General features: G+C 33.3%; 2 protein-coding genes across 2 annotated transcripts in view; both read right to left on the bottom strand.

Moving 5' to 3' along the window:
* Positions 1-197: 197 nt before the first annotated feature.
* LOC122002752 (UPF0434 protein ERGA_CDS_01260-like) lies at positions 198-6,835 on the bottom strand. Its single transcript, XM_042558056.1, has 3 exons — positions 6,653-6,835; positions 6,516-6,570; positions 198-587 (listed from the first exon to the last, which is right to left on the bottom strand). Exons 1-3 carry the CDS (start codon positions 6,787-6,789, stop codon positions 480-482), a joined length of 300 nt encoding a protein of 99 aa, XP_042413990.1. The 5' UTR covers positions 6,790-6,835; the 3' UTR covers positions 198-479.
* Positions 6,836-18,187: 11,352 nt separating this feature from the next.
* The window catches only part of LOC122002751 (lycopene epsilon cyclase, chloroplastic-like), a 31,087-nt gene continuing 21,532 nt past the window's right edge, over positions 18,188-27,742 (bottom strand). The window contains exons 6-11 of the mRNA XM_042558055.1: positions 26,345-26,488; positions 26,143-26,250; positions 25,288-25,384; positions 25,061-25,189; positions 19,707-19,839; positions 18,188-18,490 (exon numbers count right to left, since the gene is read on the bottom strand). Coding sequence (XP_042413989.1) covers positions 18,316-18,490; positions 19,707-19,839; positions 25,061-25,189; positions 25,288-25,384; positions 26,143-26,250; positions 26,345-26,488 — 786 coding nt within the window. The 3' untranslated portion in view covers positions 18,188-18,315. The remainder of the gene's footprint in view (positions 18,491-19,706; positions 19,840-25,060; positions 25,190-25,287; positions 25,385-26,142; positions 26,251-26,344; positions 26,489-27,742) is intronic.

The following is a 27,742-nucleotide window of genomic DNA, read 5'->3' as shown; positions in this document are numbered from 1 at the left end:
ATGTTGACCTCCTTAGCTACTGATTATAACAAAATGGAGCAAACAGATCCCAAATCCAACAAGATTGATTACACATTGAATCTGAAAACAAAAAAAAATAATACATGGACAAGTGCACAAGGCTCTTACTTCCCAGCAACTAGAGAGAATGACTTTACTACATAAAAAGGTAAACTGACTTGGATCACTCATGATGCTTCTCCCGCCACAAATGTAATTTTATTTAGTTAGATTGAATCAAGAAAACTGTCTTTAACTGTTGAAGGGAAAAAAAAACAAGTTACAGAAGAATATGATACCAAGAAAATTCTCCAATAATTCTTTCCAAGTACATCTTGTTAAGGCATAACTAAGACAGTATTTTTGAACCAAAGTGTGCAATTAGAGGAGTTGGCGGAATGAGAAAACAAAATCAAACCCTGAAATTCCCAACCAAGTGTGAAGAACCTCATCTTTACAAAACTTGAAGTATGATATCTTCAAATTCCACTATCAGCACCAGATGAATCATCATTGCCCATCGATTTGATTTGATCTTCTAGAATTTTTCCATCTTTAGGTACCAAACAAGGGATTCCATTTATTATCTGAATCAAGCAATATAAAAGGTCATGAAGACAGTTCCATCAAAAACTAGAGCCATCAGGTATAGTAAGTGAATACATAATTGTTCAGTTCTTCTATCCTAAAGTTGACAAATTTGTTAATTCTTTGGTAGTATGACACTTAGGATGGATGGTTCAACCAAGCCTGCAGGATCATTAGAAGATTGTAAAACTCTGAAACACCTGTTAACATAACATCAATTCCTGATCCACAATGTCCTTGAGCCATGTCAACAAAGTTAGCAGGATTTAAAGAATGTGGAAAACTATTGATCTAACAACAACATTCCTTGCAAATTTTAGGCCTTCTTTGATTGCTAAAAGCTAAGTCATCAAAGGTGAACTTATTTTACAAGTACTTCCAACTACAACTACTGTTTCATGACACTGCATGAACGATGAAAACAACAAATGCATCATCTGCAACTTCAAAAGTGGAATAGATTTGCAATAACGCACCAGTGTAATATACTAATATATCAATCCAATTAATAATTTCCACACAAAAAGTAATAATGCAATACAAAAACATAATTCATAACAACATCTATTAATCATCAATGCTGAAATAACATGCAAGTACTTGAACATTTGTAAAACAAGTACTTAAATGAATAATTATAAGTTATCATCCAATAGATTTAGCTTTATATATATACTACTAAGAAATGATGAAATACAATGAACAAGCATGTACTTGAACACTTGCAAAATAAGTATCTAAATGAATAATTATAAGGCACCATCCAATAATTTAGCTAATATATATTAATCATCAATGATAAATAAAAGCAACATGCATGTACTTGAACACTTACAAAGCAAGTATTTAGATGAATAATTATAAGTAACCATCCAATAAATTTAGCTTATAAAAGTGTTTCATAATCATGAGAACTAATCCTGCAAGAGAAAACTTCAAAACGGCACTTGTTACTTGAAACTCCCCAAGTAATAATCAAGGTTTTTATGTGATTTAGTCCAACGCAAACTAGCTTGAATGTACCCCTAATTTAAAAATTAAACTTATGTTTAAATAAGTTTGAAAGTGAAATAAAATAAAAAAGTTATTGTAATAAATTCCCCTCACAATATGTCCAATAAAGTAGATATAAATGTCTCTATATTATATGTTATGAGAAAAATCAAATTCATTAAAACAATAAGAAAATTTACCATATCACTAAATGCTCTATAATAATCATTCATTACAACTCTCATATGCAAGGTGGAGCTCACATTTTGGTAGATACAAGTAAATAAAGAAACTAAGTTAATTGATGACCATTAACTTGCTATCTTGTATTACTGATTCATAATGTTTTTTTTTGTTTAGTTTCTTTTTTTTTTCTAGATAACATGAACAGCTGATATCTTGATCCAGATGATTACTTACTAAACAGATCAAGACAATAAGTGTTTCTTCTAAAGTTTATCATTTAGGAGTTCCTCTAAAATGTTATTAGAAGATTATTCTAAAATGCTATTAAAGAGATCTTCTAAGGTTGCATCTTTAAAGGATTCATCTATAATACCTTTAGAAAGCTCTTCTAAAGTGTCATTTGAAGACTTCCTTAAAGCCGAGTTATTAAGAGGTTTATTTGAGCACAACTTTTTTATTTTAGCTAAAAGTTCATAGATTGCAGATAAACTAACTTGAAGTTTTATAGTCAAGTTTTGCTTAGTTAAGGAAGATTTTTTTTGTGTTTGCATACTATTAGGCAGTTGTCTCTTAAATTTAAGTGGAATAAATCTCTTGATCAATTATATTTTCATTTCATGTTCATATGTGATTAAATCTCATTCTTCTTGTTGGCCTCAAATGGACTAGATAAGTTGTTAATATTTTTAGCAGAGCCACTAAGTGGTAGAGCTTATATTGTGTTGGTCAAAATAATTTTTAATATCATCTAACTGATGAAGAAATATATTAGGTTTCATTCTACCATAAATAAACATGCATAGATGTACAACCATTATTATCTTTTTTTAAAAATAATTCTTTTATAGAGATAGAATAATTTGATCATATACGAGTTTGTTTACTATTCAGGAAAGTGTAAGAATAATTATTTAGGTGGGTTTTCTAATTTTGTTTGCATGAGTATAGTTTAGTTAATATGACTCATAATATTTCTCATAGATTTAGTGATAATTGGAGAAGTTTCTCTTATCTTATAAATCTAAATATTTAGAATAATGATGATTAGAAAATAAAGTAATGTGATAAGTATAATACAAGAAAATATGATGAATGATAAACAAATTAAAATGCAAGCAAAAGAGTATGCTAATAATGCCATTCTTTTTTCTATTGCCACAATATTAAATATGAAATATGCTAACAATGTCATTTTTTCATCAGATGATGGCTAAACAAAACATGAAATAATAGGATGATATTTCTTTTAATAATATGTAATGGTATGCAAAAACGAATATGGCATTTTGTTTTTCTAAACAATATATAATGGTATGCAAAAATTGCAGGAAAAACTAATTACACTAAGTAATTTGCAATTACTAACTAAATAAACTAAAGTAAATTCCAAAGAGGGAGGTAGCAATTATATCAAGATGATGCAAACTTTCATCAATGTTCAAGTTGTTGGGAATACAATCAAAGTCCTATATTGGAAAGATATGAAAAACGCCATAGGTTTAAAAAGGATGAAAATATATCCATTGATATGAGACCTTTTGGGTATAACCCAAAAATAAAACCATGAGGACTTAGGTACAAAGTGGACAATATCATACCATTGTAGAGATATGTGAATTTCTTTTAGTCCCAACAAATGTGGGTGACCTTGAACAAAGTTGAGGGGAGGCCCGAAGCAAGTCAAGGTGACTGGATGCTTGTGGAGAAGCCCAGAGCAAGTCAGGGTAACTGTATGCTTGCGGGGAGACTCGGAGTAGGTCAAAAGTGACTGGATACTTGCGGGGAGGCTCGGAACAGGTCAGGGTAACTGAATGCTCAAGTCAGGATAACCGGATGCTTAGGGGAAGCTGGAAGCAGGTCAAGATGGTCGGATGCATGCGGAGAGGCCCAAAGCAGGTTAAGAGTGATCGGATGCTTGCGGGGAGGCTCAAACCATTAGAGTAACAATGATCCTTCGTTTGAGGGGAGGATTGTTGGGAATACAATTAAAATCCCACATTGAAAAATATGGAAAAGATCATGGGTTTAAAAGGGATGAAAATATCTCCATTGGTATGAGGTCTTTCTTCCAACACAAGTTACAATAAGGGTTAAGCCCAATAGATTAAGATACATAATACTAAAATGTTATAATTTATTACTAGATGTGAAAAAGATTATTGTTTTGTAGAAGATGCGCCGATTGGAGGTGACAAAGCGAGTGGAGTTTGAAGCTAGCAGATGAAGTATGATAATATATATGTATTGCTTTTCCTCTATTGACAACTTTCTCTCTTTCCCTCTTTTTTTTAAGAACCTTTCTCTCTTATTTTTTATTAAATCTTTCTCTTTGTTTTACACATTTCTCTCTCTCTCTCTTTTCTCACTTCTTGCTTTCTCTTCTTCTTCTATTGTAAACAACCTTCTTTCTTTCTTTCTCACATTTTTTTACTTTATTATTTTTCTCTTCTTTTAAAAATCTTTCTCTCTTTCTTTTAGAGGTCTCTCTTTTTCTTCTATAACCTTTTTTCCTCTTTTTTTTTTTTATTTAACAACTTTCTTTCTTTATCTCTTTTTTGACAACTTATTTCTTCCTCTCTTTTTTAGAAAACATTCTCCCTCTATTTTAATAACTTTCTGCTTCTCTTTATTTGAACTTCCCCTTTTTTCCTTTTTAACAACTTTCTTTTTTTTTCTATACTATAAACAACCCTTGTTCTTTTTCTAATTCTTTTTTTTAGTTTCTTTTTTCCAATTGACTTTTTTTTTTGAATGGGAACCTACAAATAAAATTATTAGGGCATGCAATCTTTATTATTCAGATAGGATTGACTTGCATTGTTAGGCAACCTTTGTTGATGGTGAGTCACCCTAGCATCCTTTAAAGGTTGGTGTAATTCAAATGTTCACTGTCAATTTGTTGGACGGTGAGGAGGCCAACAGAGCATAGAGATAAGAAGAGGGCATGGAAGACTGCAATGCTTCGAATGTCTCATATCATCCTCGTCTGATTCCAACATACCTTCGAGCCAAAACCAACTTCTTGCACCAAATCAGGCTTTGTGGACCCAGGTTGCACTCTACTAAGTCTCTGCATAACTTCATGCACACATTCAAATCACAAGCAATCCTAGCTCAAACCCTTTGCCCAACATGTCAAACCTCCTTGATCAAACAAGATTACTTAGGGTTCATTTGCACTAACATTTTTAGCCAAAGGTATGTGCCTACTGTTTATTTGCTTCTTTCAGCCAAATGTGAGTTGATCTGATCAAAAGGGAGACATTGATAAGGAGGTTGATTGCATCTATGAAAGAGGAAGATTGTTGTTTTAGCGATTATGAATCTTTCCACATAAAGTGATAGACGGTCTGAACAACCAATCTACCATTGCAGCAATCAAAATTGTAATAAGGCATGAGGAGGATCAAGGTCCTTTGGTTGCAAGGTACAGGATGGTTCTCCAATGGAATTTCAATAAAAACTGGAGAAAAATGTAGAGCAAAAAAATCAGTAAAGGCACCCCTCGTCTGAAAATGTGTAGTTCTTTAAATCGTTTGACTAGAAGGCTCCGCTAGAATTTTCTCCTTTTTTAGAACATGATAAATACACGCATTAATCGAGGAAGAGGGAAATCAAAAAAAGGCTTGGGTAACAATGATTAAACAAATATATTATATAGATAAAGATATTGTAGGGGAGCGAGTCAAACGTTGTAGGAGGATCCATATAGCAAACCTCACTTAATGGGATAAAAGGTTTGATTGTTGTTGTTGTTATATAATAGCTAGTGTGGGAAAAAACAAACATATACAACTGCAACAAATTAGTAAGTTCCGGTCTAGCCCATCAACCTAAATCCGGAACAAATCCAAGGAAAGTGAGATTAAGATTATCGGATCAAACATTGAAGGGAAGACAAAAACAAGTAATTATGACAAAAAGCCAAAAACTTTGCAACAATAGCAAAACTCTGGCTGGAAAACAATTACAGGATATGATGTATCATCTACAGAAGCTCTCATTACTGATATTAGGGAGCTGGCTTTTACCAGCTGAAGTGGTCAGCTACCCTGACTATCCTGACTGGTAGATTTTGGACTCCAAATGAATCAAAAATTAGAATCATCTCAGCCACTGTGATTTTATGATTCTATAAGGATCTAAAATTGGCGAAGCTAAATACAGATACTTCTTTCGACTCAGTTAGTGTGTCTACTGGAGGTTTTTTTTCTAGGGGCTTACTGATGATGTGCTTCAATAATAATAAATGGAAGCTCTTCAATTCCTCAAAGAGTTGGTCTACCTGCAATACATCATATGTGTTGCATGGTTCAGGCTTCGCTGCCACTTGATAACAGGGAAAGGGTACTTAATCTTCACCAAATTTCAAAGACTCAAATTGTCCCTGTGGATGTAGGCATACGTCAAATAAATACTTGTCATATGGTTATGTCGAGGAGGTCGTCTTGTATTTAATACGAGATGTGAAGATTTTATCATGTCTCTTTGTAGTAGGGATATTCATGCGGTGAATTAAGATATCAACGTTATTGGTTCATCATGTCAGTGATTTCATGGGAGTTGATTTTACCGGTAGTTTGGCAGTAGACAGACCTCAATTCCAACAAGGATACCACATCAACATTCAGAAATTATCAATAACTACAAATCAGATGGACAAACACTTTAACCTTCCTCCACAACTCCGCGAGCAAGTGAATGTCGGTGCTATGCGAGTTACCGGGAGAAGGGAAATCAAGACATACCGGGAAAGAGACGCCGATCGAATCGCTGATTAAGGACTGGGAATCGGGACAATATCTGAAACAGAAGAGATATTTCTTTTAATTAGAAATTGTATCGGGAGATCTCACTCGATGCAGATGCCATGAAGGGGGCGAACCTGAGGGCTTGCCTAGAGAGAGGGCAAACCAAGATGTCGGAGAGCAGCTTGCCGAATACGTCGCCGTTGCCTCCGCCGCCGCCACTTCCGCTTCCGATTCCGGTCCTAAAGAGAAGCGAAAAGACTCCCCTCGCCATTATACTGACACGAAGCTTAACGTCAATGGTTGAGCGTTCCACACCGAGCCGCTTAGTTTTATCTGATTTCACCGAGCCGCTTAGGTTATTTAAATTAATTTTATTAGAGGTTATTTAAATCGTTAATTTTTTTATTTTTATTAGAATAATTAATATTTTATTTTAAAAACTTTATTAGTTTATAAAGAATAGTTGTATTATCAAATTATTTTTTTGAAAAAAAATAGTATCTTATATTATATACAAGTTTCGGAGTGAATATAATTTGTAATTTCTTTTTCAGAATTAACAACTTTCTTCTAGATTATGATTATTCTATCGTTATCTTCCGTTGGGTTGCATCGAGAGCTTAAATTCTAATTTGATGTTCAATATTTTCTCATCCATTTCTCTTATCACCATTTTTATTGATATTTTATTTTCTCGTACATCATCACCTTCCAATCGTCATTCCTACCGTCATCTTTATTTCATCGCGACATTCACTTACAGTATAATTCGACAAAGGTGACTCCGCTCGTAAAGGTGTCTTCGACAATCCGTCCTAAGATTAAGAGGAGATAAATTATAGATAATTATTAATCTTTAAAATAATGATTATAACATGAAGGAGATATTTATCTCGTCTTCGCTGAAATTCAAATCACAGACCTTAAGTCGGTAACCCCGCATACACTAACTACTAGACTATGGATGTAGTCAGGATCTAAATTTATCTGGGGTTGATCGTCGAAGGTATGCTCTTTGATTCTACTTAGAATCAAACTCATTAATTATTATATCATTATTAAATTTTTCAACCAATTTTCATTCAATATGGATTCAATATAGATGACCAAAACTTTTGCTCAAAACTTTTCTTCCATCTTATTAACAAGAACAAGTTTCATAACTTAAAATGCTCCTTTCTTTGTTGTGGTAGAAATGGAAAAAATTAAAACAAGGTGAATTAACCTACTAATTAAATAAATATATTAGATTTAATATATAAATAAATATTATAATTATAATATATAAATTATAATAAATGAAAAAAATAGTAACTGAGTCGTAGAGATAATATCAAACAGGAATATTAATAGTAGTTAATTCATAAAGATGATATCAAAAGAAAATAAATCTATGGTGATGGTCGCACAGATATCATGTGTTATTTGAGAGAAGGATGTCATAGTTGTACTGTTGAGTTATTGTCGGACGCTCATAACGGACATGAAAATGAAATATCAATTGAAGGATAATATAAATATTTTTAAGAAATATAGAAATATATTTTAAGAAATATAGAGATTACATTGTTGAGAAAGATGGTCGAAAGAAATCTATTTCAAGAATAAACGGATCTATTCAAATCTAGTGACGGAAAAGGACTAAGGGGATTAAAATTAGAATCTTTAGCATTTATGACCGTGAGGAGTAATAAGCAAGGTGATAGTGCCGATTGCTCTTGTGGCACGTGGGTTGTATTGATAAAGTGTTCGAAATTTTGTTGGTTTAATAAAAGTTGAAGCAATATGCGTGCTCTGGAAGTTAAATTAAACCAATCGAATAGGGAAAAAATAAAAGGGAATTAACATGATGATAAGATTATAATTTTTTTTATTTTATTTTGTTTTAAATTGGTGGGGGTTGGAGTCCACCTTAGTCTAAGGATGGCTCTGTCCCATGCCCCGAGGGAACCATTCACTTACAGTATAAGAGATCACGGGTAGAAGAGATTAGTCCCCGTAAGTTGATAACTATATATATAGTTATTTTAATAAGTCTTGGAGTTAATTCTTAGTACGTAGTCTTATTAAGTGTTTGATCTTTTTCATACAAAGGATCATTATGATAGAAAAAAAAACATCTCTCATAACTTATTTATGTGCATCTTACTAGGGAATTAACGATGCTAAATCGTCTAAGACTAGCATTGTCATATTTTGCTCAACAGAGATTAATTTTGCTTGTAGTTTCGCTTAACAACTTCCACATCAACCAAATTCATATCATTTTGATAGATAACATTTCCCTTTTTTTGAAAATTGACTTTTATTTTTCTTCAATTTCTAATTTCAAATAATTCACATTTAATTATTGTTCTAATGAATTTATACATATTATCACATCCTTCGCGCACACGTATATATATTTATAATAAGATATTGATCAATTTCGGTCGGATGTATATCTTTGGAAAAAAAAAAATTCTTCCATCTTTTAACCACTTTGAGAATCAAGGTACGCAGAAGTATTCCCAAGTTCTCAGACCATAGAAGATCACGTAGAAGTGTGTAAGGAAAGAGTGTCAGGCTAATAAATTATATATATATATAAATAATACCTAGTGCCTAGTTTAGGAATGATGTGTATACACATGATTGTTAAAAATGAATCCAATTTGTCAATCCGATATGGGTCAACTCGAAAAATATCGAATTTGGATTGGGGGTTTTTAGATTCAGATCGGGTTTAAATTGAAAGATATTTGGATTGAAGATTCTCAAGTTAGATTCAAGTTGACTCAGGCTTATCCGAATTTAAGATTTAGTGAGTTTTTTTAGATTAAATTAAATTTTATGTATATCAATATCAATATTAGTACGATAATAATGAAGTATTGAGATAAAAATAAAAAAAAATTGAGAAAATAATTTTTAAAAAAATAATTAATTGAGTTATTTCGGTGTGTCACGTTGATCAAATTTCAATTTTAGATTTTACCCAGATTCGGATTGAAATTTTTTAGATTTTTTTTTTTAAATTCTAATCCATCCGAATTGACACTCACTTCAATAACATCTTCTCATGTTTAAAGAAAAATCTAATTAATTTTGTGAACTATGTATTAGCACATATAACCGAACTATGATCTCGAATGTATTTCTTGATTGGTCAACGACATTGAAAATTATATCAATATAATTTTACCTCTATGGAATGAGCATGATTTATCAAATTTACACTCCGTTGGATCTACTTAAATTTAATGGCGATGTGTTCAAAGTGGACAAGTACCTATTATAGTTTGCCATGAAATGAAAAATTAATTGATATAAAGATATGTCCCTCCAAATTTTAATAGACAATCTTCCTTAAGTCAAGTTTCAAAATCATCACTCTAAGAGTTGTGGTCTAATAAATTTTTGTATAACTCAACCTCAGTAAAAAAAAACACGTCTCTAGTAAATAATTTAAAAGAGTCCTTTGATATATGACACTTTAAATGAGTTTCTTTGTAATACCATCTTTTTCTTCTAAATGGAACATGCGGCTAAAAAATCTTAGATTTCTTGATTGTCCATTATGAGCACTTTTCAATTTATCCTGGTGACCAATAAAAAATTTTTATGGGATTAGACCGGTCACCCAAGGCTAACTGGATGTATCATTTTTTTGCATAATGTAATTTTAGAAAAAAAATTCTTGTTGGCTTAACCTCTTTAAAAACTAATCAATTTGATAGTAAGCATGATATAGACTCTCAAATTATGACTCATTTATGTTATCGAAATAAGTCAATTTAAGAAACTAAAGAAAACAAACTGATCTAGTATTGCAAGAAAACAATTTAAAAATATACAAATCACTCGACATTAGTTCTTTCAAAGCAATATGTCCTGTGCTTGGAAAAGGCGATCCAAGAGGAAAAGTCACAATTCATCAGGAGTCCAAGTTCTTCTCCGTGGAGGAGAATAATGTAAATAAGCAAATAGCATATTGACATAAAAAGATAGTGATTAAAGGAAAAAATCAACTGCTCAATTTGGCAAGGCACATTCCACCTTTCCAATTGCAATGTATTTGCAGAGATTTTTTCTTTAATATATTGATAGAGATTTTTTTCTTTAAATATGGCAGGCAACAATATTGGACCGTCCACTTGTCCGGTGTTAGGCATAATCTTCACTTTTTCTCAATTAACTTTCTAATATCAGCTATCTTAGTGGCCCCTATTAATAGGATCTCACGGATGGATCAAGGATATAAAAATAAATAAATATATACATGCATGTCATAGGCATATGATGAAGTATAACCCATCAATTTTTGAGAATCGACCTATTGCTAGCACTACATCCTGGGACACTTTTTCTCGGCTTTCGAAGAGATAAAGAGTTGCAGAGCATGGTCAAGGAAGAGAAGCAGCGACAGTGTTAGAAGGACAAGCAAGAGGAAGAGACAGTTGGTGGAATGGGCAGCTTACGTGTTCCACACGATGGCAATGAGCTATCGTAATGAATTCTAACCTAACGACAGGGGACCATCCCCTCGCTCAACCTCACCTCTGGCCTCCTCTAGTTTTTCTTCCTCGAGTTGTGGACTGACGGGCCCGAGCCGATCAGACTGCTTTGGACCCTGTTTAATCGACAGGAGAACACATTCATCTACAAATGCTTTTAAAATCCTAAAAAACATTGCTTCTTGCCCTCCTTTTTAACTCTGGCCATTCTCCAAAGATGTGATTCTAGGGACTTCAAGCATGGGCTATGTTCTGCAATGTAGAAGTGACTTAATCTCTGTATATGTTTTTAGAAAAGATCATCTTGAGATGTTCTCTGTTTAGAATTATATTGTCCGGATTTAAATTTCCTTTTTTTTTTCTCTCGACGAGCTCAAAAAGTGTAATTTTAAAGCGTATTTATCATCCTTTGAAATGAATTGCCAGGATGCTTAAACTGCTTTCCATTATTTTTTGAAGAAATCTGGTAGACAATGCAAGTCAGTATGCTTACTTAAACTTGTTTCAGCGCCTCCGTTCAACTGTAGGATTTGAAAAATCTCCGAATTCAAACCGATATCCGAAAAGACTGTCCGAACTCATAACTGAAAAGACTCCCTGAATCTATCCCTGTTTCAGATTTTCCCTACAGCCACGAATCTGTGGGAAAAATTGCCATCACTATATAAAATAATAAAAGCCAAGCTGGTCGACATTTCTTCTATTGGTGAGAACTAGAACCATACCATCCTAATTTAGTTTAGTGTAGGATGATATTTGATCATTCAATTATTCATAGTGTTTTCACAAGGAGCTTACTGTTTCAGCACTTCCAACATCAAATGAATTCTGGAATTAGCCATAATGTGTCCTTTTAAAAAATAATAATTCATCACTAGATTTGATATTCTTATCTTGTCTTAGTTCTGAGGTAAACTATGTTCTCTGCTTAAACTAGTTAGTAGTTGAGATTACTTGTGAAAATGTTCTACTCATACACTATTCTAGTGTGTGGTACTTGTGTGAACCAATTCCTAGCAAGTTAATATGTAAAAGCATCAGTATAAATTTTTTAACAACATATCAATTAAATAAAAAACTAGTTATTTATTATGAAATTTTCTCCAACATCAATCACCACTGATCCTGTTTGACATCTGCGGAAATGAGCGCTGGTTCTGATGAATGATGGGGACCTCCGATGAAGACGAACTCCGATAATCTGAATAAACTCCTTCATGCTCCTACGCACAATGAGACGAGCCAACAAAGCATTAGTGATCTAAGACCGGGGTAGGGATCCCTGACTAGACCCTCCGACGCTCAAGTCAGTTCCTCTCCAAGATGAAAGAAGAGGAAGAAGAAGAAGAAGAAGAAGAAGAAGAACAGTAACTAAAGTGAAAAACAGAGTTCTGATGCTAGAACTTGCGTACTTTGCCAACGGAGAAGATCCCCCTTTTTATATCACCTCGCGTTACCTCCGTAGTCGTGAGGTGGTCCTCGGTTCGTTAGAGTTTGTTAGGAGATGAAGTCATCTTCTATGCTTCGTGCAATAATCCCTTAAGAAATTTTTCTATACCCCAGATGTACCTGTTTTGTTGTTTATAACACGTCATCATAATTGTAGAAGCTTCTAGAAGATGTTTCCCGCCAAATATTCTATTAAGCAAGTTCCGGCTAACTGTTTAAGCCGATCATATATACTGCTGAAAATACGTTTTGTTGAATGTGTTTCGGTCAGTCCTTCAAGCCAGTCGTATATACTGTTAAGAGTGCTTTATGCTGAATATATCTTAGCCGGTCGTTCAAGCTGATCGTATATACTATTAAGAGTGTTTCTTGCTGAATATATCTCGACCGGTCGAGCATATATGAGCGCTGGGGCGCTCACTTGGCTTGTGATCGGTCGATTATATGTTGAGCATTATATAGAAGGTTAAATATGTTTCTACGCTCGGGTGGGCTTTGCCCGGCCGAGCCTATATGAGCACTGGGACGCTCACTCGGTCTTCGGTCGACCGGTAATATACTGAGAATATTATATAAGGCTAAATGTCTTTATGCTCGGGCGGCTTTCGGTCGGTCGGTAATATATGAGAATATTATATAAGGCTAAATATCTTTAAGCTCGGACGAACTTTGCCCGACCGAGCCTATATAAGCGCTGGGGCGCTCACTCGGCCTTCGGTCGGCCGATAATATACTGAGAATAAAATATAAAACTAAATGTCTTTATGCTCGAGCGGGTTTTGCCCGGCCGAGCCTATATGAGCGTTGGGGGGCTCACTCGGCCTTCGGTCGACCGGTAATATTCTGAGAATATTATATAAGGCTAAATGCCTTTATGCTCGGACGGGCTTTGCCCGGCCAAGCCTATATGAGTGCTGGGGCGCTCACTCAGCCTTCGGACGACCGGTAATATACTGAGAATACTATATAAGGCTAAATGCCTTTATGTTCGAGCGGGTTTCACCTGGCCGAGCCTATATGAGCGTTGGGACGCTCACTCGGCTTTCGGTCGGCCGGTAATATACTAAGAATATTACATAAGGCTAAATGTCTTTATGCTCGGGCGGGTTTCGCCCGACCGAACATACATGGACACAGAGGCAATCATTCGGCCTTTGTTCGACCGGCAATTATACCTCTCCTATTTTTCTGGACTTAAATTCCTCCTTCACCTGCTCGACCCATCTAACATAATCCGTATCGACCACCAATAACAAATGCCTATCCAACACTATTCTTGCAAAGAGAAGCACAAATGCTTGTATCTTAGCTATGCAACTCAAGCGCAGCATCATTTGATTACTAACTTTGGTTTAGTGACCTCATCCAGATTCATAATCGAAGTAACAAAATGATACATGACACATAATATTAGTATTAAGAACTGTAATTCAACTCTAAATTTGGGTTTGAGAGAAGTCGTCGGATTGTTAAAGGGAACAAAAACATTTTTGATATTTGTGCTCAAGACTCCCGTTAAACAATGTATCAAGTCTCCATCATCATGCTACTTTCATCTTTGTACAAGTTTTCATTTCAACACTCCATTGCTTGAAATTTGGTTTTCACATGTGAAGTGTTGCTCATGATAATTCACACATTGAGTATCTATCAAAAACAATGTAGATCCCCGTCATGCAAATAAATTTTATACTTACTAATATTTATCACAGTGGTTTCATATTAAATCCAGACCTAGTTGCATTTATTGGATTAGTTTGGTTATTCAAGAATCTAATAATACTCTTTAGCTTTTATGCTATATTAAATTGTTTGTTACAGGTTTATCTCTGCTATAACTTCTTTTGACAAGTAGATGCTTGTGATTTTAGATTTCCAGTGGTGTGTCTTCATCTCTTTTTTATTGGAAACTAATACTACTTCATAATTAATGTTTTGTTTGATATTGATTGCTTGAACAGATGCTAGAATGGTATTCAACTTTGCCTCAGAAAGATATTGTTCCTAAAGAGATGGTTGGCTGTTCTATGATTCTAGAATAGCTTTCAGGCTTTGCGACTATTAGTGGTGCTGGTTTTATTCTGAAAACTGAGATGGATATATTGTATTTGGAGGTGGATAGTTGCTCTCATGTTCTGAAATGATTATTAAGTTTTGTTGGTTGTGTTAGTGTGTGCGCTTACGTGCCAAGATACTTCTTATGTATTTTATGGGTAATTATTTTATAAAAGTAAGTATTTATCATTAATTATTTATTTTTCTGTACGTATATGATTAATGATAAAATTTCACAGATTAATGGGTCTATTAATTTGAAAACGGTCCTTAATCGGATAGATATCTAGAGGGGACATGAATATCTAGATCAATGCTAAGTATAACTAAATTGAGATAGACCAAGAGATGAATATCCAAATTGTACTTGGGGTGCCTTGAGTTTAGAGGTACACTGGACACGATCTACTTAAAAGTAGACCACATATTAAGTAACATTGATCATTCCTCTTATGAACGAGTGTAATTGATCTTTTGACTTGAGACATTCATTTATGATATGCGTGGAGTTAAATGCTTTGACGCAGTGGCGGATCTAGTATAGGACTAGGGGGGGCCACGACCCCCTCAAGGTGGGGGAAAAGTTTGGGCTATCTCTCGCCCGACCGGCTGATCATGATATAATTCATCAAAACGGATGCGGAACGCCTGGAATGGCATGAGCCGTGTCAAATTTCTTGTATATAACGTTCTAGACCTCACGGCAGCATCTTGTCCGGCGGAAGATCACGACGGCGGTAGTAACTTTTCCAGCGATATATCATGACGGAGAGGCAGTGGGGGTGGGGAGGTGAAAAGCTGAGAAGGAACTACGGAAGGAAGTGGTTTGGACTTTGGTGGCAATGACCAAGACGTGCGAAAAGGGAAGACGGCGTAAGAAAAAAAACATAGGGTAATTAATTGGGAGTTCATTAGTTTAGGTTAGATTTTGATTAAATCTCAATTTAAATAACTTAATTAAATTTTTAACATAAATTATCTTCTAAAATATTATAGAAAATATATTTTAAATTCTAAAAATTCCTAAATAAATTTTATATATTTAAATTTATTTATTCTGCAAGTCCTTAACTACTTATTATTATTATTATTATTATTATTATTATTAATTATTTAATTATTAAATTCATTCTAATAAAAAATTTATACAATAAATTTTATTTATTTATTTTATAAATCCGTGTTGTGATCGTTCCGTGAAATAATATTGAAATTGGAACGGTAGAGTTTGAGATGACACCAAGATTGATCTTGCAAACCATGGATCACGCTCTGCGATGACACTTTCATGGAGCAAATCATCGCACAGTTAGGAGATGCATCAACCCGACCCCCAAACCTAAAACCCCCAAGGTGAAGAAAGAGTTTAGGTTGCCGGTCGCTGACCATCCAATCACGCTGGCCTATGACGATGCTTTCGAGCAAGTCATCACATAGCCAGGAGACGTATTAATTCGGCCCCCTCAAACCTAAAATCTTGGATCCGCCCCTGCTTTGACGCCATTAAAAATAGTCTTTAATAGGATTGTGATTAATACGGTAGTTGGGTATACAGCAAAGCATAGAGAGAATAGTATTGACTCAATAGAGGATTCATCGCTCTCTAGGATTATGAGTTGACATCCTGGCCGTTTGATAAAGATATTAATGACTCGAAATCCATGGCCATGGGAGGTGATTTATTATTCAAGAGAAGTCTATTATATTTTGGAAATTACAAGTAAAACAATTAATTTGATAATGATATATAATGTACCAAATTAATTAAGATGTAGGCTTAGATGAAGAGATTGAATTACACAGTAATCAGTTCATGGTGGTTTGTAGTTTATGACTGATATTAATTTTATCACATTGGGTAGCTAAAAATTATTGCTAGACTCACGTTGGGTACCTTAGTCTGTATATGGATTTACACCGCTTTCGTGTATAAAATCTAAAGGGTCGCACGCATATCACGTAGACATGAACATTATTGATTATTTTAGTGGATACTAAAATTAATCAATTGATTATTTCAAAATAAGAATTAATTAGATTATTAATTAATTCTAAAATATTAGAAGTTAGTCAAGATCAAGATCAAATATGGATTTATTTGATACAAAAAGAGAGAATTCAAATAGTCATAATCATGATGATTAATGGAGGATTCGAAGAGTATCATAATGATGATTAATGAAGAATTTGAAGAGTCATTATAATAAAGGTCATAAATGAAGAATTTATGAAAGCTATAACTCTTCATCTTCCTAATTAATGGAGATCATAAATGAAGAATTAATGGAGATCTTAATTCTTCGTATTCCTTGGAGGCTATCAGTAGCCATCCTCGAAAAGATTCAAGTGACGAATTCCTTCTCTTCATTTCTCCCTCGTCAACTTCTTTGCTTTCATCCATCGGAAGAGATCGGTAGTGCTTCCAAGGTTTTGTTCATCCAAGAGGCTAGCACCTAAAGGATCGTATCAAGTTCGTGATCTAGTGCGCGTGGATACTGCTAAAGGAGTCACACGTGAGGCTCTTATCTGTTTGTGATACCATTCAAGCATATTGAGGATTCAAGGTATATTTTTTATATTATTTTGTATAAAACTATATGTACCATATAAAAATCTATGATTCAATATACGTCTTCCGCTCCTCCAAATCCAATAGGTTGTTAGAAAGTTAGGGATGTTATTTGGATGCTAGAAATTAGTTAAAAGGTTTTCTTGGACTGATGTATAGGGAAGTTGAACTCTAGAGGCTACTAGCGGCCTTTTGTATGTCTAGAGGGTTAATAGTTTATGATAAGTCTAATTTTTGTAAACTTTATGATGATATTTGTTTTTCTCTGTTTTTTTATATAATTCAAATGTCTAGATTTCGTCCGACTAATCTTGAAGGTCGACAAACTTCTCTCCTATTTCATCTACTGAAGAAATCTAAAGCACAATTTATACATATTTAGAAGTTAGCCTTCAGAGAACCTTCCAAAAGTATTCGCCTCTATTGGGATGATCCTTTAATTTCTTCCTAAGTATTTATCTATACACCACATCCGTAAAAGTATTCGTCTCTATTGGGATTGATGCTTTGATGGAATATACCGGACATGACAAACTTTTATTAAGATATTAGCATTATATAAAATAGGAAAAATTAATGACAATTCACTAGAGATTTCATCAATTTTTAAAAATAAAACAATAATAAAGTTTAAATGAAGAATTTTTAGCAAAAGCAATAGTACAGTGAATGTAATATTCATTATTCAAGTATATGTGATTCATTATTAAACTCTTTATTAATTCCGATTACCATAAATTGATGGATTTAATTGTACTTTATTGATCACATATAAAAAATTTCCAATTAAATTCATACTATTTTAAACTCATTTCTTTTTTTTCTTTGTAACAATTCTATGAACTAAACATGTAACTAAGTATTCCTTATCAATTTTATTGCTATGAAAGAAATAAAGAACAATCAAGTCCTTGAAACAATGTCCATCTCATTCCAAGTCAATTGTATGAACTAAATGCACCATAAATGATATTTGTATCGCAATGGATTAGTAATTGTCTTTACCATTTGAAAACCAACTTGCAACATTAACAACTATATATGTATATAATAACTTTCTTAAAAAAAATTTCTATGAAAAACAATAGTACCTTCTGCAGTTGATGCTCAATATCTATTCTTATAATACTCATGTCAAAGAATTTCATATGGTCCAAGACTAGTTAATATATGAAATGATATTAGTCGAGATGATCATATGTACATTTCAAAACTTACGGAGAAACAGCTAGTTTTGAGAATATACAAGATATGTTTTCAGCATTGTTGCTCCTGTTGGATCAGACAGCAAATGCCTCACAAGGCACATTCTCATGCTGTTTGGGGCTAACACAAACATGTAGAAGGCAAACCATATCAGGTCCACAGATGAAAGTGTCGATCCGAGAAAGCCTTGCCACATCCTGCAAATCAACAAGAATACAAGATGTAATAACACCAGGATGATTGATCAAAGGTGAGACTCTAATCTCTATCTTTTTATAATAATACATGAATTAAACAAATCAAATTTTCAAAAAATATTATGCTATTTATGGATCATATGTGTTCATGGACAAAAGCGCAATTAGATTAAACTTGAATTATGAAGAAAGCTTGAAAAACTTGGGATATGAAGGCCAAAGAAAATTTGAATTGGAGTGGTTAAGATGAATCGATATAAAGTTCTATTATTCAACAAAAAAAATATCAATCATGATATAATTAAAAGGATAAAAAATGAGGACAATGCTAAATGGCTAGAATCTTACTGGTTAGAATGATTTTTTTTTAAAAAAAATTGGATCCTTATTAAAGATGTTCAAGTAATATCATATTTTATGAGTCAATTATATTTCTTATTTATTTTCATGTTTAATTTCAAAAATAATACCTAATTGGTTTTTATTAATAATACTTAATTAATTTTTTAACCAGCTTCATTAATTTTTTAACTAGATAAATTCAGATTCTGGCTGGCCAGATTCTGTCCAACCAGATTTACCAAAAAAATGAATGGTTCAAATCGAGGCTAATGTTTAGATTTTTATACCCTTTGAGTTAGAAGGAAATATTTTTAAGACTAGTATGACCTACTAAAGGGAAGTCTTGGCATAATAGTAAAGTTATTGTCACGAGTTTGAGTCGCAAAAATAGCCTCTTGAGATGCAAGGTGAGGTTTTTGTTTTTTTCGATGCAAGGAAAGGTTGCGTACAATATATCCAGTGTGATCCAACCCTTTGTCGAGACCTCATATTGACGAGAGTTTCGCACACTAGACTTCCCTTTTAGTATGATCTACTAAACTTTATGGATCTGAGTGGTGCTTATTGGAAAATGTTAAAATGGAGTAGTTCCTAGAAAGAATAAAATAATAATATTAAAGAGTAATTAGGAGTAGTTGCAATAGATATTAAAATATGAAAAAATAAACTGAAACATCTTTAAAACTAATAGATTTTATACTTAGATCACCATCTCTAGTACTTGAGTTGGTGTTCATGTGCTTCTTTTACATTGTAATGTTGATTGCATAGAGCATAGAAAAATGAAATTAACTCTTAAAACTCATAAAATGCTCACAAAAACTTTAAAAATATTGTATCTTGAATAGTAAAACATGGACAAGGATAGGCATACCAATTTGGTAAACGGAAGAATGTTTGGAAGAAAGTCCTGATTCCCTCGATATCAAGTTCTATTATCAGTGCTAGCCCAAAAAGAAAGAATGACCTTTGCCTTTTTCTTTCTTGTGGCCAAAGAACTTTCCATGCTGCAAGAAAACAACAGAATATATGATATAATATTAAGTGCAGGACAACCAATTGAAAATAAATGAAAAACAGTGTTTTCCATTTGCCAGCAATTGGAACAATAATACAGAATCCCTCATAATGCTTGGGTTCCAAAATAAATAAAAAAATAATGCGGAACACCCAACAATCAGCGATTAAAGAAATGGAATATTAATCTCTATCTCCCTAATTCAAAGCTGTCCTTTAATTTTCTAACCATATACATCCAATAAAACATTATTTTATCCTCTATAGCCTAAATTATATATCTGAAGTTGTTCAGTCACCTTTCTTGTATACTTAGGTCAAGCAAGTGATTAATTTTCTGCAGCTGATCAAGTTTCAGAGTTTTTTCCTTTGAGAATTTGCAAATCGGTGATTGAGGAACTCCATAGTGGCAGAAACACATACTCATGATCATTGTTTCTAGATGTGATTTGTATGCACTAGTTGTTTTAGAACATCTATACTCTGCATTCATAAACCAAAAGGGCCACTAAACTTTTTTGCTATGGTCTAACAGATGGCCTATTGGAAGCTGAAAAGGATGGTGATCGTTTCACAAATCCATATTTGAATGTGATACTTAAGTGCTAATTCAGAGAGACAAGGTTGTGCTGATCAACATGAACAAAACATGTTGTTTCACCAGCAGACTGGGAAGTGGACAGACTGAGGCAATGAAATTGCCTGACATCTTTTCTTTGTGAGGTCCAGAACACTAAGTTCTTATGTTTCTTCACGGAATGAAATGAGCACGGATAAGGCAGAAAACAAGTCTCCTCTAGCAACAAATCTTCTTCCTTGATGATGAACATGAGCTTCCTCATCCGGATTAGAGTTTTCTTCCTTTAGTGACAACAAGCAAAAGCCTCAGATTTGGAGCCTTTTTCTCAATAGGTATATTGTACTCCCAGCTCCACGTCCTCCTCCTCTTTTACTCATCCTCTTCTATGTTTGCTGTTAGAGCACAATACAAAGCTCCATTTTCTTCTCTTTTACCGCGATTGTTGTTAGGGCTCAATGTTAAATAATTGTCTTTGGGTGACTAAATAAATGACCTAAAATTAAAAAAAAATACTTAATTCTCACAAGTAACTTCCTAAAATTACTCTCATCTATCCACATAAAATAGATACCTAATGGATGCACAAAATTAAAGGGACTACACATACATTGGTCTCTTTGCCTATAAATAAAAAGACATAAATGATCCATCATAGAGTTTATAATTGACATGAAAGAAAGTTAAACTCTCGATCAGTTAGTAGTTACTTTATTGGTTACCCAAAAAAATCCAAAGGTTACATATTTTATTATCTTAACCATAATACAAAAATAATAGAAACTAGTAATGTGAAATTGCTTTAAAATAGTGAAGTTAGGAGTGAGGAGCAACAACGTGTGAAACTGTGAACATTAAGGAAGTTAAGGTAAATATATCTATGAGTGTTCCTTCATCTAGTGTTGCTCCAAAAAGTTGTTCAAATTGTTGAAGAACCTCATAACAACATTAAAGGTCATTTAAATGATGAAACACCCCTGAAGAAACTAACTTGCAAAGAGAGCTCATGTAAATGAGTAACGAGAAATGCTATTGAGGAAATCAAAATAATTTATTCCAAGATTCCAAGCGACTCTAAAGCTTATTTGCAAGAATTAGATCTACAAATTAAATATTCAGTTTCATTTTCATAAGTCATAGAAAGTGCAAAATCTAAGAAATTGTTTTTTTTATAATGATGTTAGATATCAACGAGTTGGGTATATGGCTTTTCAAGACTAAGCCTTACTCATATGGTAATATTACACGATATAAAGCTAGACTTGTTGCTAAAGAATATACTCGGAAAGATAATGTTGATTATAAAGAGCATTTTGACCCGTCTCAAAGAAACACTCATTACTTATTATTATAACTTAGAGTTACATGGGATAGATGTGAAAACAATCTTTTTTGAATGGATTTTTTTTTAAAAAAAGTTTTATATAGACTAACATGAAGGCCTTTCAATTGAAAAAGGTCCTCGTGTAATTTTATGAAATCAATATATCGACTTAAAGAGGCTTCCATGCAATGGTATTTTAAGTTTAATCCGTGATAGATTATAAGAATTATTATGATTGTATCAAAAAACTTATATTGATGGAATTCTAGAGAGGGCTAATATAGCAAACTGATCCAATGCAGAAAGAGATAAATTAAGTCTCATGCAATGTCCAAAGAATAATAATCAACGAAAATATATAGATTCAATTCCATATGTTTCTATTCTAAGAAGTCTAATTTATATGCAAACCTGTACAAAATCATACATTAGTTGTACGATTAGAATGTTAGGCACATGATTTGAAATCTCATACCGTGCCGAAACTCGATACCACTCAGTACTAAGGTTTAAAATCTCAAATTGTGTCGTAGTTTCAATTTTTTACTTGGAAAAATATGCACAGTGCTGGTAATAAATTGGAGGTTAAAGGAGAAAGGAGATGAAATATGGAAATGAGACATTGTCTGAGTGGTATCAATTTTTGATAATTTACCCGGATATTATGTTTCAATCGTTTCACCCAGCATAGTACAAGATTTAAAATCATGCTCGACACTGAGTGTTTCATCTCCTTCTTCAACTCCAATCCATTACCGATACCATGCATCAAAACATATACTAAAACAATATCGCTTTGTTCAAAGACCGAAACTTCAACATAGTTCGATATTTTGAACCTTAGGCAAATATCAAAGTAATCCTAGAATTGATCATTAGAAAGTTGTTAAGAAAGTTTTAATCCATTTGGAAATGGTTGGTCACTTCAATTCAGATTTTGCTAAATGCATTGACAACACAAATCCATTTTTGGTTCTTTATGAAAGCACAATATCATGGCAAAGTGATAAGCAATCTATCATTGCCTTATCTACAATAGAAGTTGAGTTTGTGACATGTTTAAAGCCACAATTAATGCATTATGGTTGCAAGCTCTATTTTTAAACTTAGAGTTGTCAACACTATTACCAAGTTGCTAAAATTTATTGTGATAATTATGCAATAATATTCTTCTCCGAAAATAATAAATACTTCAGAGGTGTCAAACATATAAAATTAAAGTATTTTGTCATTAAGGAAGAAATTCACAAACAAAGAGTGTCTATTGAGTATATTAGAACATATCTTGTAGATTAGTTAACAATTAAAGTTTTCCAATCAAAAATATTCGAGGAACATTACATAGAATGAGTCTTGGTTGGTTGTGTAGTAAAATTAACATTCCGAGCTCACTTATGTGTTTTTATTATATATTTATTTTTTATTTCAAGTAATGACATACACAATTATTGTGTTGTAATATGATCTAACATAAATTGTCAAAAATATTACTATGAACCAAGGTTCAAAATCTCGAGTTGTACCAAAGTTTCATAAAACAATTCTATTTCAATACCCTACTACGGTGCTAGTGAAGAATTAAAGTGGGAAAGGGGAAGGGGATGTAAAGAAGAAACCACAACTATACATCTACCTTCAAGCTATATGTCCTATCTAGATTAATACGACAATTTTTGCATTGTATTGTACGAACACAATCTAAAAAAAATAACAATCATTATTTCAATTTATCTTGACACATCTTATATCATTTCAAGGGGTGTCGAATGTTAGTATGACACAATACTCATTGACGTAATTGACACAATGACATAGGATAAGTTCCTTTTCTCGAGTATTATCAAGCAAATTTTAAAATTTCAAGCTATACTAAATTTTTTATCTCGATGATACAGTTTTAGTACCATATCATGCTAGGCCAATAAAATTTTACTTAATATAAGATCATTTTTAATTAGTTTTTATTATAAATAACTGTTTATATATTAATTACATTAATAAAGTATAATATGTTTGTTATTCCGGTAATATTTTTTTTATTAGTTTGATTATCTCAATCTTTAAAGTAAAAAAATGTTTGCAACCAATCCAATTTTAATTTTTATCTTTAGTCACTTATAAATTATAACTTTTTCATCTTATGATAATTTACACATAATTTATTCAACTGTGTCGAGCGACATGATTCGGCACCTTAATATACGATTAAGATAACTAACAGCTGAGTATGAATATATGACTCAAGTTGTAAATCTAAATCATCATAAGTTCATTAACTAAAAAAAAAAAGGGCAACCCGGTGCACAAAGTGTTTGCTATGTGAGGTCCCGGGGAAGGATCCATTGTACGCAGCCTTACTTTGCTTTTTGCAAGAGGCGAACCCATGACCTTTTGGTCACAAAGCAACAACTTTACCGTTGCGCCAAGGCTCCCCTTCCATAAGTTCATTAACTAAAAAGAGATAATTAAGAGCAGTATAAAAGCAAGTTTTGTTATCAACAAATTCATACATCATTAATCATGTAAGGTATTTCATAACAAACTCAGAGGTATCCTCTTCCACCTGCTAGGGTTTCAATCCATACTAAAACAAGATGTATCAATGGTGGCGATGATGTATCAAATTGATGTTGATTGCTACTAATTAGGAGAAGGCAAAATTAAAGAAGGAAGAAGAAGAAACAGAGGTGGCCTCAGTCACAAATCCCTCACATAAAATTATTGGCCAAGAGATCATGAGCTGAGCTGCTCATGGATTGACCTGCCTCAGTCACAAATCCCTCACATAAAATTATTGGCCAAGAGATCATGAGCTGAGCTGCTCATGGATTGACCTAATAGAAGAACCCTAATTCACAAAATCCTCAATTCACATCACACAACCCTCTCTATTGTTTGTCTTGTAAAGAAAGGCTTGCAGCTATGGAGGTGGCTCACAGAACTAAAGAAGATGCTCACCTTCTATTCCATGTTGCACCTCCCATTGTAACTCCATTGACATCTCATGGAACCAAGGGACACACTCCCCCAACCTATGTAAGGTGTATCAATATGTCATTGTGTCACTCGGTGATAAACAGAGCAGTAGTTTTTGTCCCCGCTAACCAGCATAAAATAAGATTTGGATCATTGTTTCATAAAACAAAGTTACAAAGAAGCAGAGATATGGCTTCCACCAAGAAATGTGTGATAAGAAACATATTAGTGCAGAAAGCCTAATAGATATAGTTTGAAATAAAAACAAACAAGCCAACAATCCTGAAAAGAAAGACAAGGAATAAAAGATCTCTCAAAAAATGATAATTCATACCAAGCATCGAGGGACTACGATATGTTTGCATCATTGAGTTCTTTTCACAAAATATATCTTTCTTCAATATAGCTGCTATCGCAGATGCATAATTTGGAGCTTCTGAAAGGGACCGGACGACCGAATATCCTGTTTATTTATGAACTATAAATAATGTTGCTGCAGACATGAACATATAGAAAGAACTTACTAGGTCAGTGAAACCATAATGGAAATTGAATTCCTACCTGTAGCTGGATGCACCATGCTAGCTGCAGCACCAAATGCAAGGTTCTTCTGTTCTGTGTTTGGTAATGACCCGCCAACAGGAATATATGACCATTCCTACAGAATATTTTACAAAGTTATTGCCTGAAAGGCAAAGGGGTGAAAATCCATGCATATCAACAAGCTCTCATTAAACTTTATTTAGTAGAAATTTATGACTAGCAATCATAAAACTTCAAAAGGTGCATGACAATCTGTCTCTTAGGGAATATTGTTTAAGCAAACTAGTCAAGAAAATCAGTGCCCACCTAGGGCATAGTTTCTTTAGGCAACTTTCCAAGACAATCAGCGTCCATGTAGAAACAACTACTACAAAATCCACTATAAAAATATACAAACTGTCAGAGGATAAGAGAGTGAACAAACTTGAAAATTAAAATGTTTGCATCAAAACATAAGGTAATAAAGAACTTTTAAGTGTCAACAACAGTAGTACCAGCCCCAAAAGATTGTTGTTTTTATTCAAATTCACAAAATAAAGGAAGGACATGACTGTTGAAACTTATGCCAAAATGAAAATATTCAGGTATAACAATGAACTATTCTGTTCAAAATCTTAGCTTCAGTTTCAGAAAAAAAAAATATGTTTCTTTCATGGTAAGTGAATAAGAAAGATCATATCTCAGCAAACAACATGATTTCTTAGCAAAGAAAAGGACTATAGATATTGATGACATATACATGATTCAAATGAACTTTCAAAGACACTGCAAGTACTCCGACAGCTCAGCCTTCATGTGTAAGTATACTCCTTTTTTTTTTTTTTCTGTTTTTCCAATATACGAAGAAAATGTAGAAACTTTCAAATCTTTTACCTCTTCATATACTTTCAGCACTTTAACACCCATAGTGTCCAAACGAGACATTAGTTTCTTCTTTAGAAGATCAAAAGGCATAGCATTTCTTGATGCTAAACATGTTTCCTGTAATCATGTCATGTTTAAGCCATTCATTACAATGTAAAATGAGATTGTATTAAAAAAAAAGGAAAGTTCACAAAAATGTTAAAAATGAAACCTCAAAAAAGACCCTTGTAGGTGACATGGGCATGGCATAGAGAAATGTTGGATACTCTGCCTCAGGACATCTTTGTTTTTCCTTCATATAGTCTCTGTAGTCCATGAAAACCATTAAGTCGGGATCATATGGGTTGTTTTCCACCTGAAGATGAGATCAAGTAGAATGATTACCAAAAAATAATTAGAGTTAAAGTTTTCATGCCAAATATACATCACACGTGACTTCATTGGAATAATTATAAAAAAAACATTTTTAGGGGGCGTTTGGTACGCGCGTTTTCCATTTTCATTTTCTGGAAAATGCGTGTTTTCTGGAAAATGATGTTTGGTTTGTGTTTTCCGCGCGTGTTTTCTAAAAAATTGGCTATCGTTTTCTAGAAAAACAGAGAATGACAAAAAGTCGTTTTCTGTTTTCTAGAAAACGCGCGTTTTCCAGAAAATGAAAATGAAAACGGTGCAAACCAAACGCACCCTTAGTTTCCTTGCCTTGTTGATATTCATTTGGCATGAAGAACAGAATTAGTTAACTAGTAGGCAAAGTTTCAGGACTAAGATGTGCTGAGAGGCCAAATGAACCCTCAATGAGCCCAAGAATCGATGAGAAAAAGAGGACACAAAAAACAATATGGTTCAATCAATCGGCCTACGTTCACATGCAAAATGACAGAGATCCTCAATTAAATTCACAAGGAGCTTCTTGTAGCTCATGGAGTAGAAAAACTCTAGTACCATATATAAAGACATCCAAAATATTTTAATGATGGCTCATGAAACAAGGATATTCCAGTATAAAGACTCTCATCAGAGTTGCATAAGATAGCTAAATTCCTTGCAAGATATTTACAATTTCTTCATAGGGCCTTTAAGCTTGCATATGGAAAACAAGCATTTGAATCTTGTGAAATAGCATAGCTGAAAGAGCCAAAAAGAATAAAAATGGGTTTCAAATGGTTGATTGTATGCGATGTTTGCCATTAATCAATCATCCACTCTGAATGGTGAGCTTGCAAATGAGTCATAAGCACAAATGCAAATGTCATTTATATCATGGACATATTTGTAATGCTTAAGTTGAAATAACCAACTTTTGTTCCAGTAACATGGTATCAAAGACCTTGGTGTTTTGTTCTCTCTCTCTCTCTGTCGGACACATACCAATAAAGTTTTAATTGCTCTGTTAGTTTTCAAATGATTATCTGGCATTCTTATTTATTTTATGATGATTGTTTTGCTCAATTTTATCTTTGGCCTCTTGGGGTAAAAGTATAACCTATAAGTCCAAGGCATCATCATTAAGTAACATGTTGATTGGTTATCAAAGGGATCAAGTCCTTCATCAAGTGCTTCATCTAAAGAATTACCAAAGGGCTCTTTCAAATTCCATCAGAGGTTTCAT

The sequence above is a fragment of the Zingiber officinale genome, chromosome 7A (genome assembly GCF_018446385.1).
Source record: "Zingiber officinale cultivar Zhangliang chromosome 7A, Zo_v1.1, whole genome shotgun sequence".
Classification (NCBI taxonomy): Eukaryota; Viridiplantae; Streptophyta; class Magnoliopsida; order Zingiberales; family Zingiberaceae; genus Zingiber; species Zingiber officinale.
The sequence above is the reverse complement of the archived record's forward strand: the minus strand, read 5'-3'. Positions and strand labels throughout refer to the sequence as shown.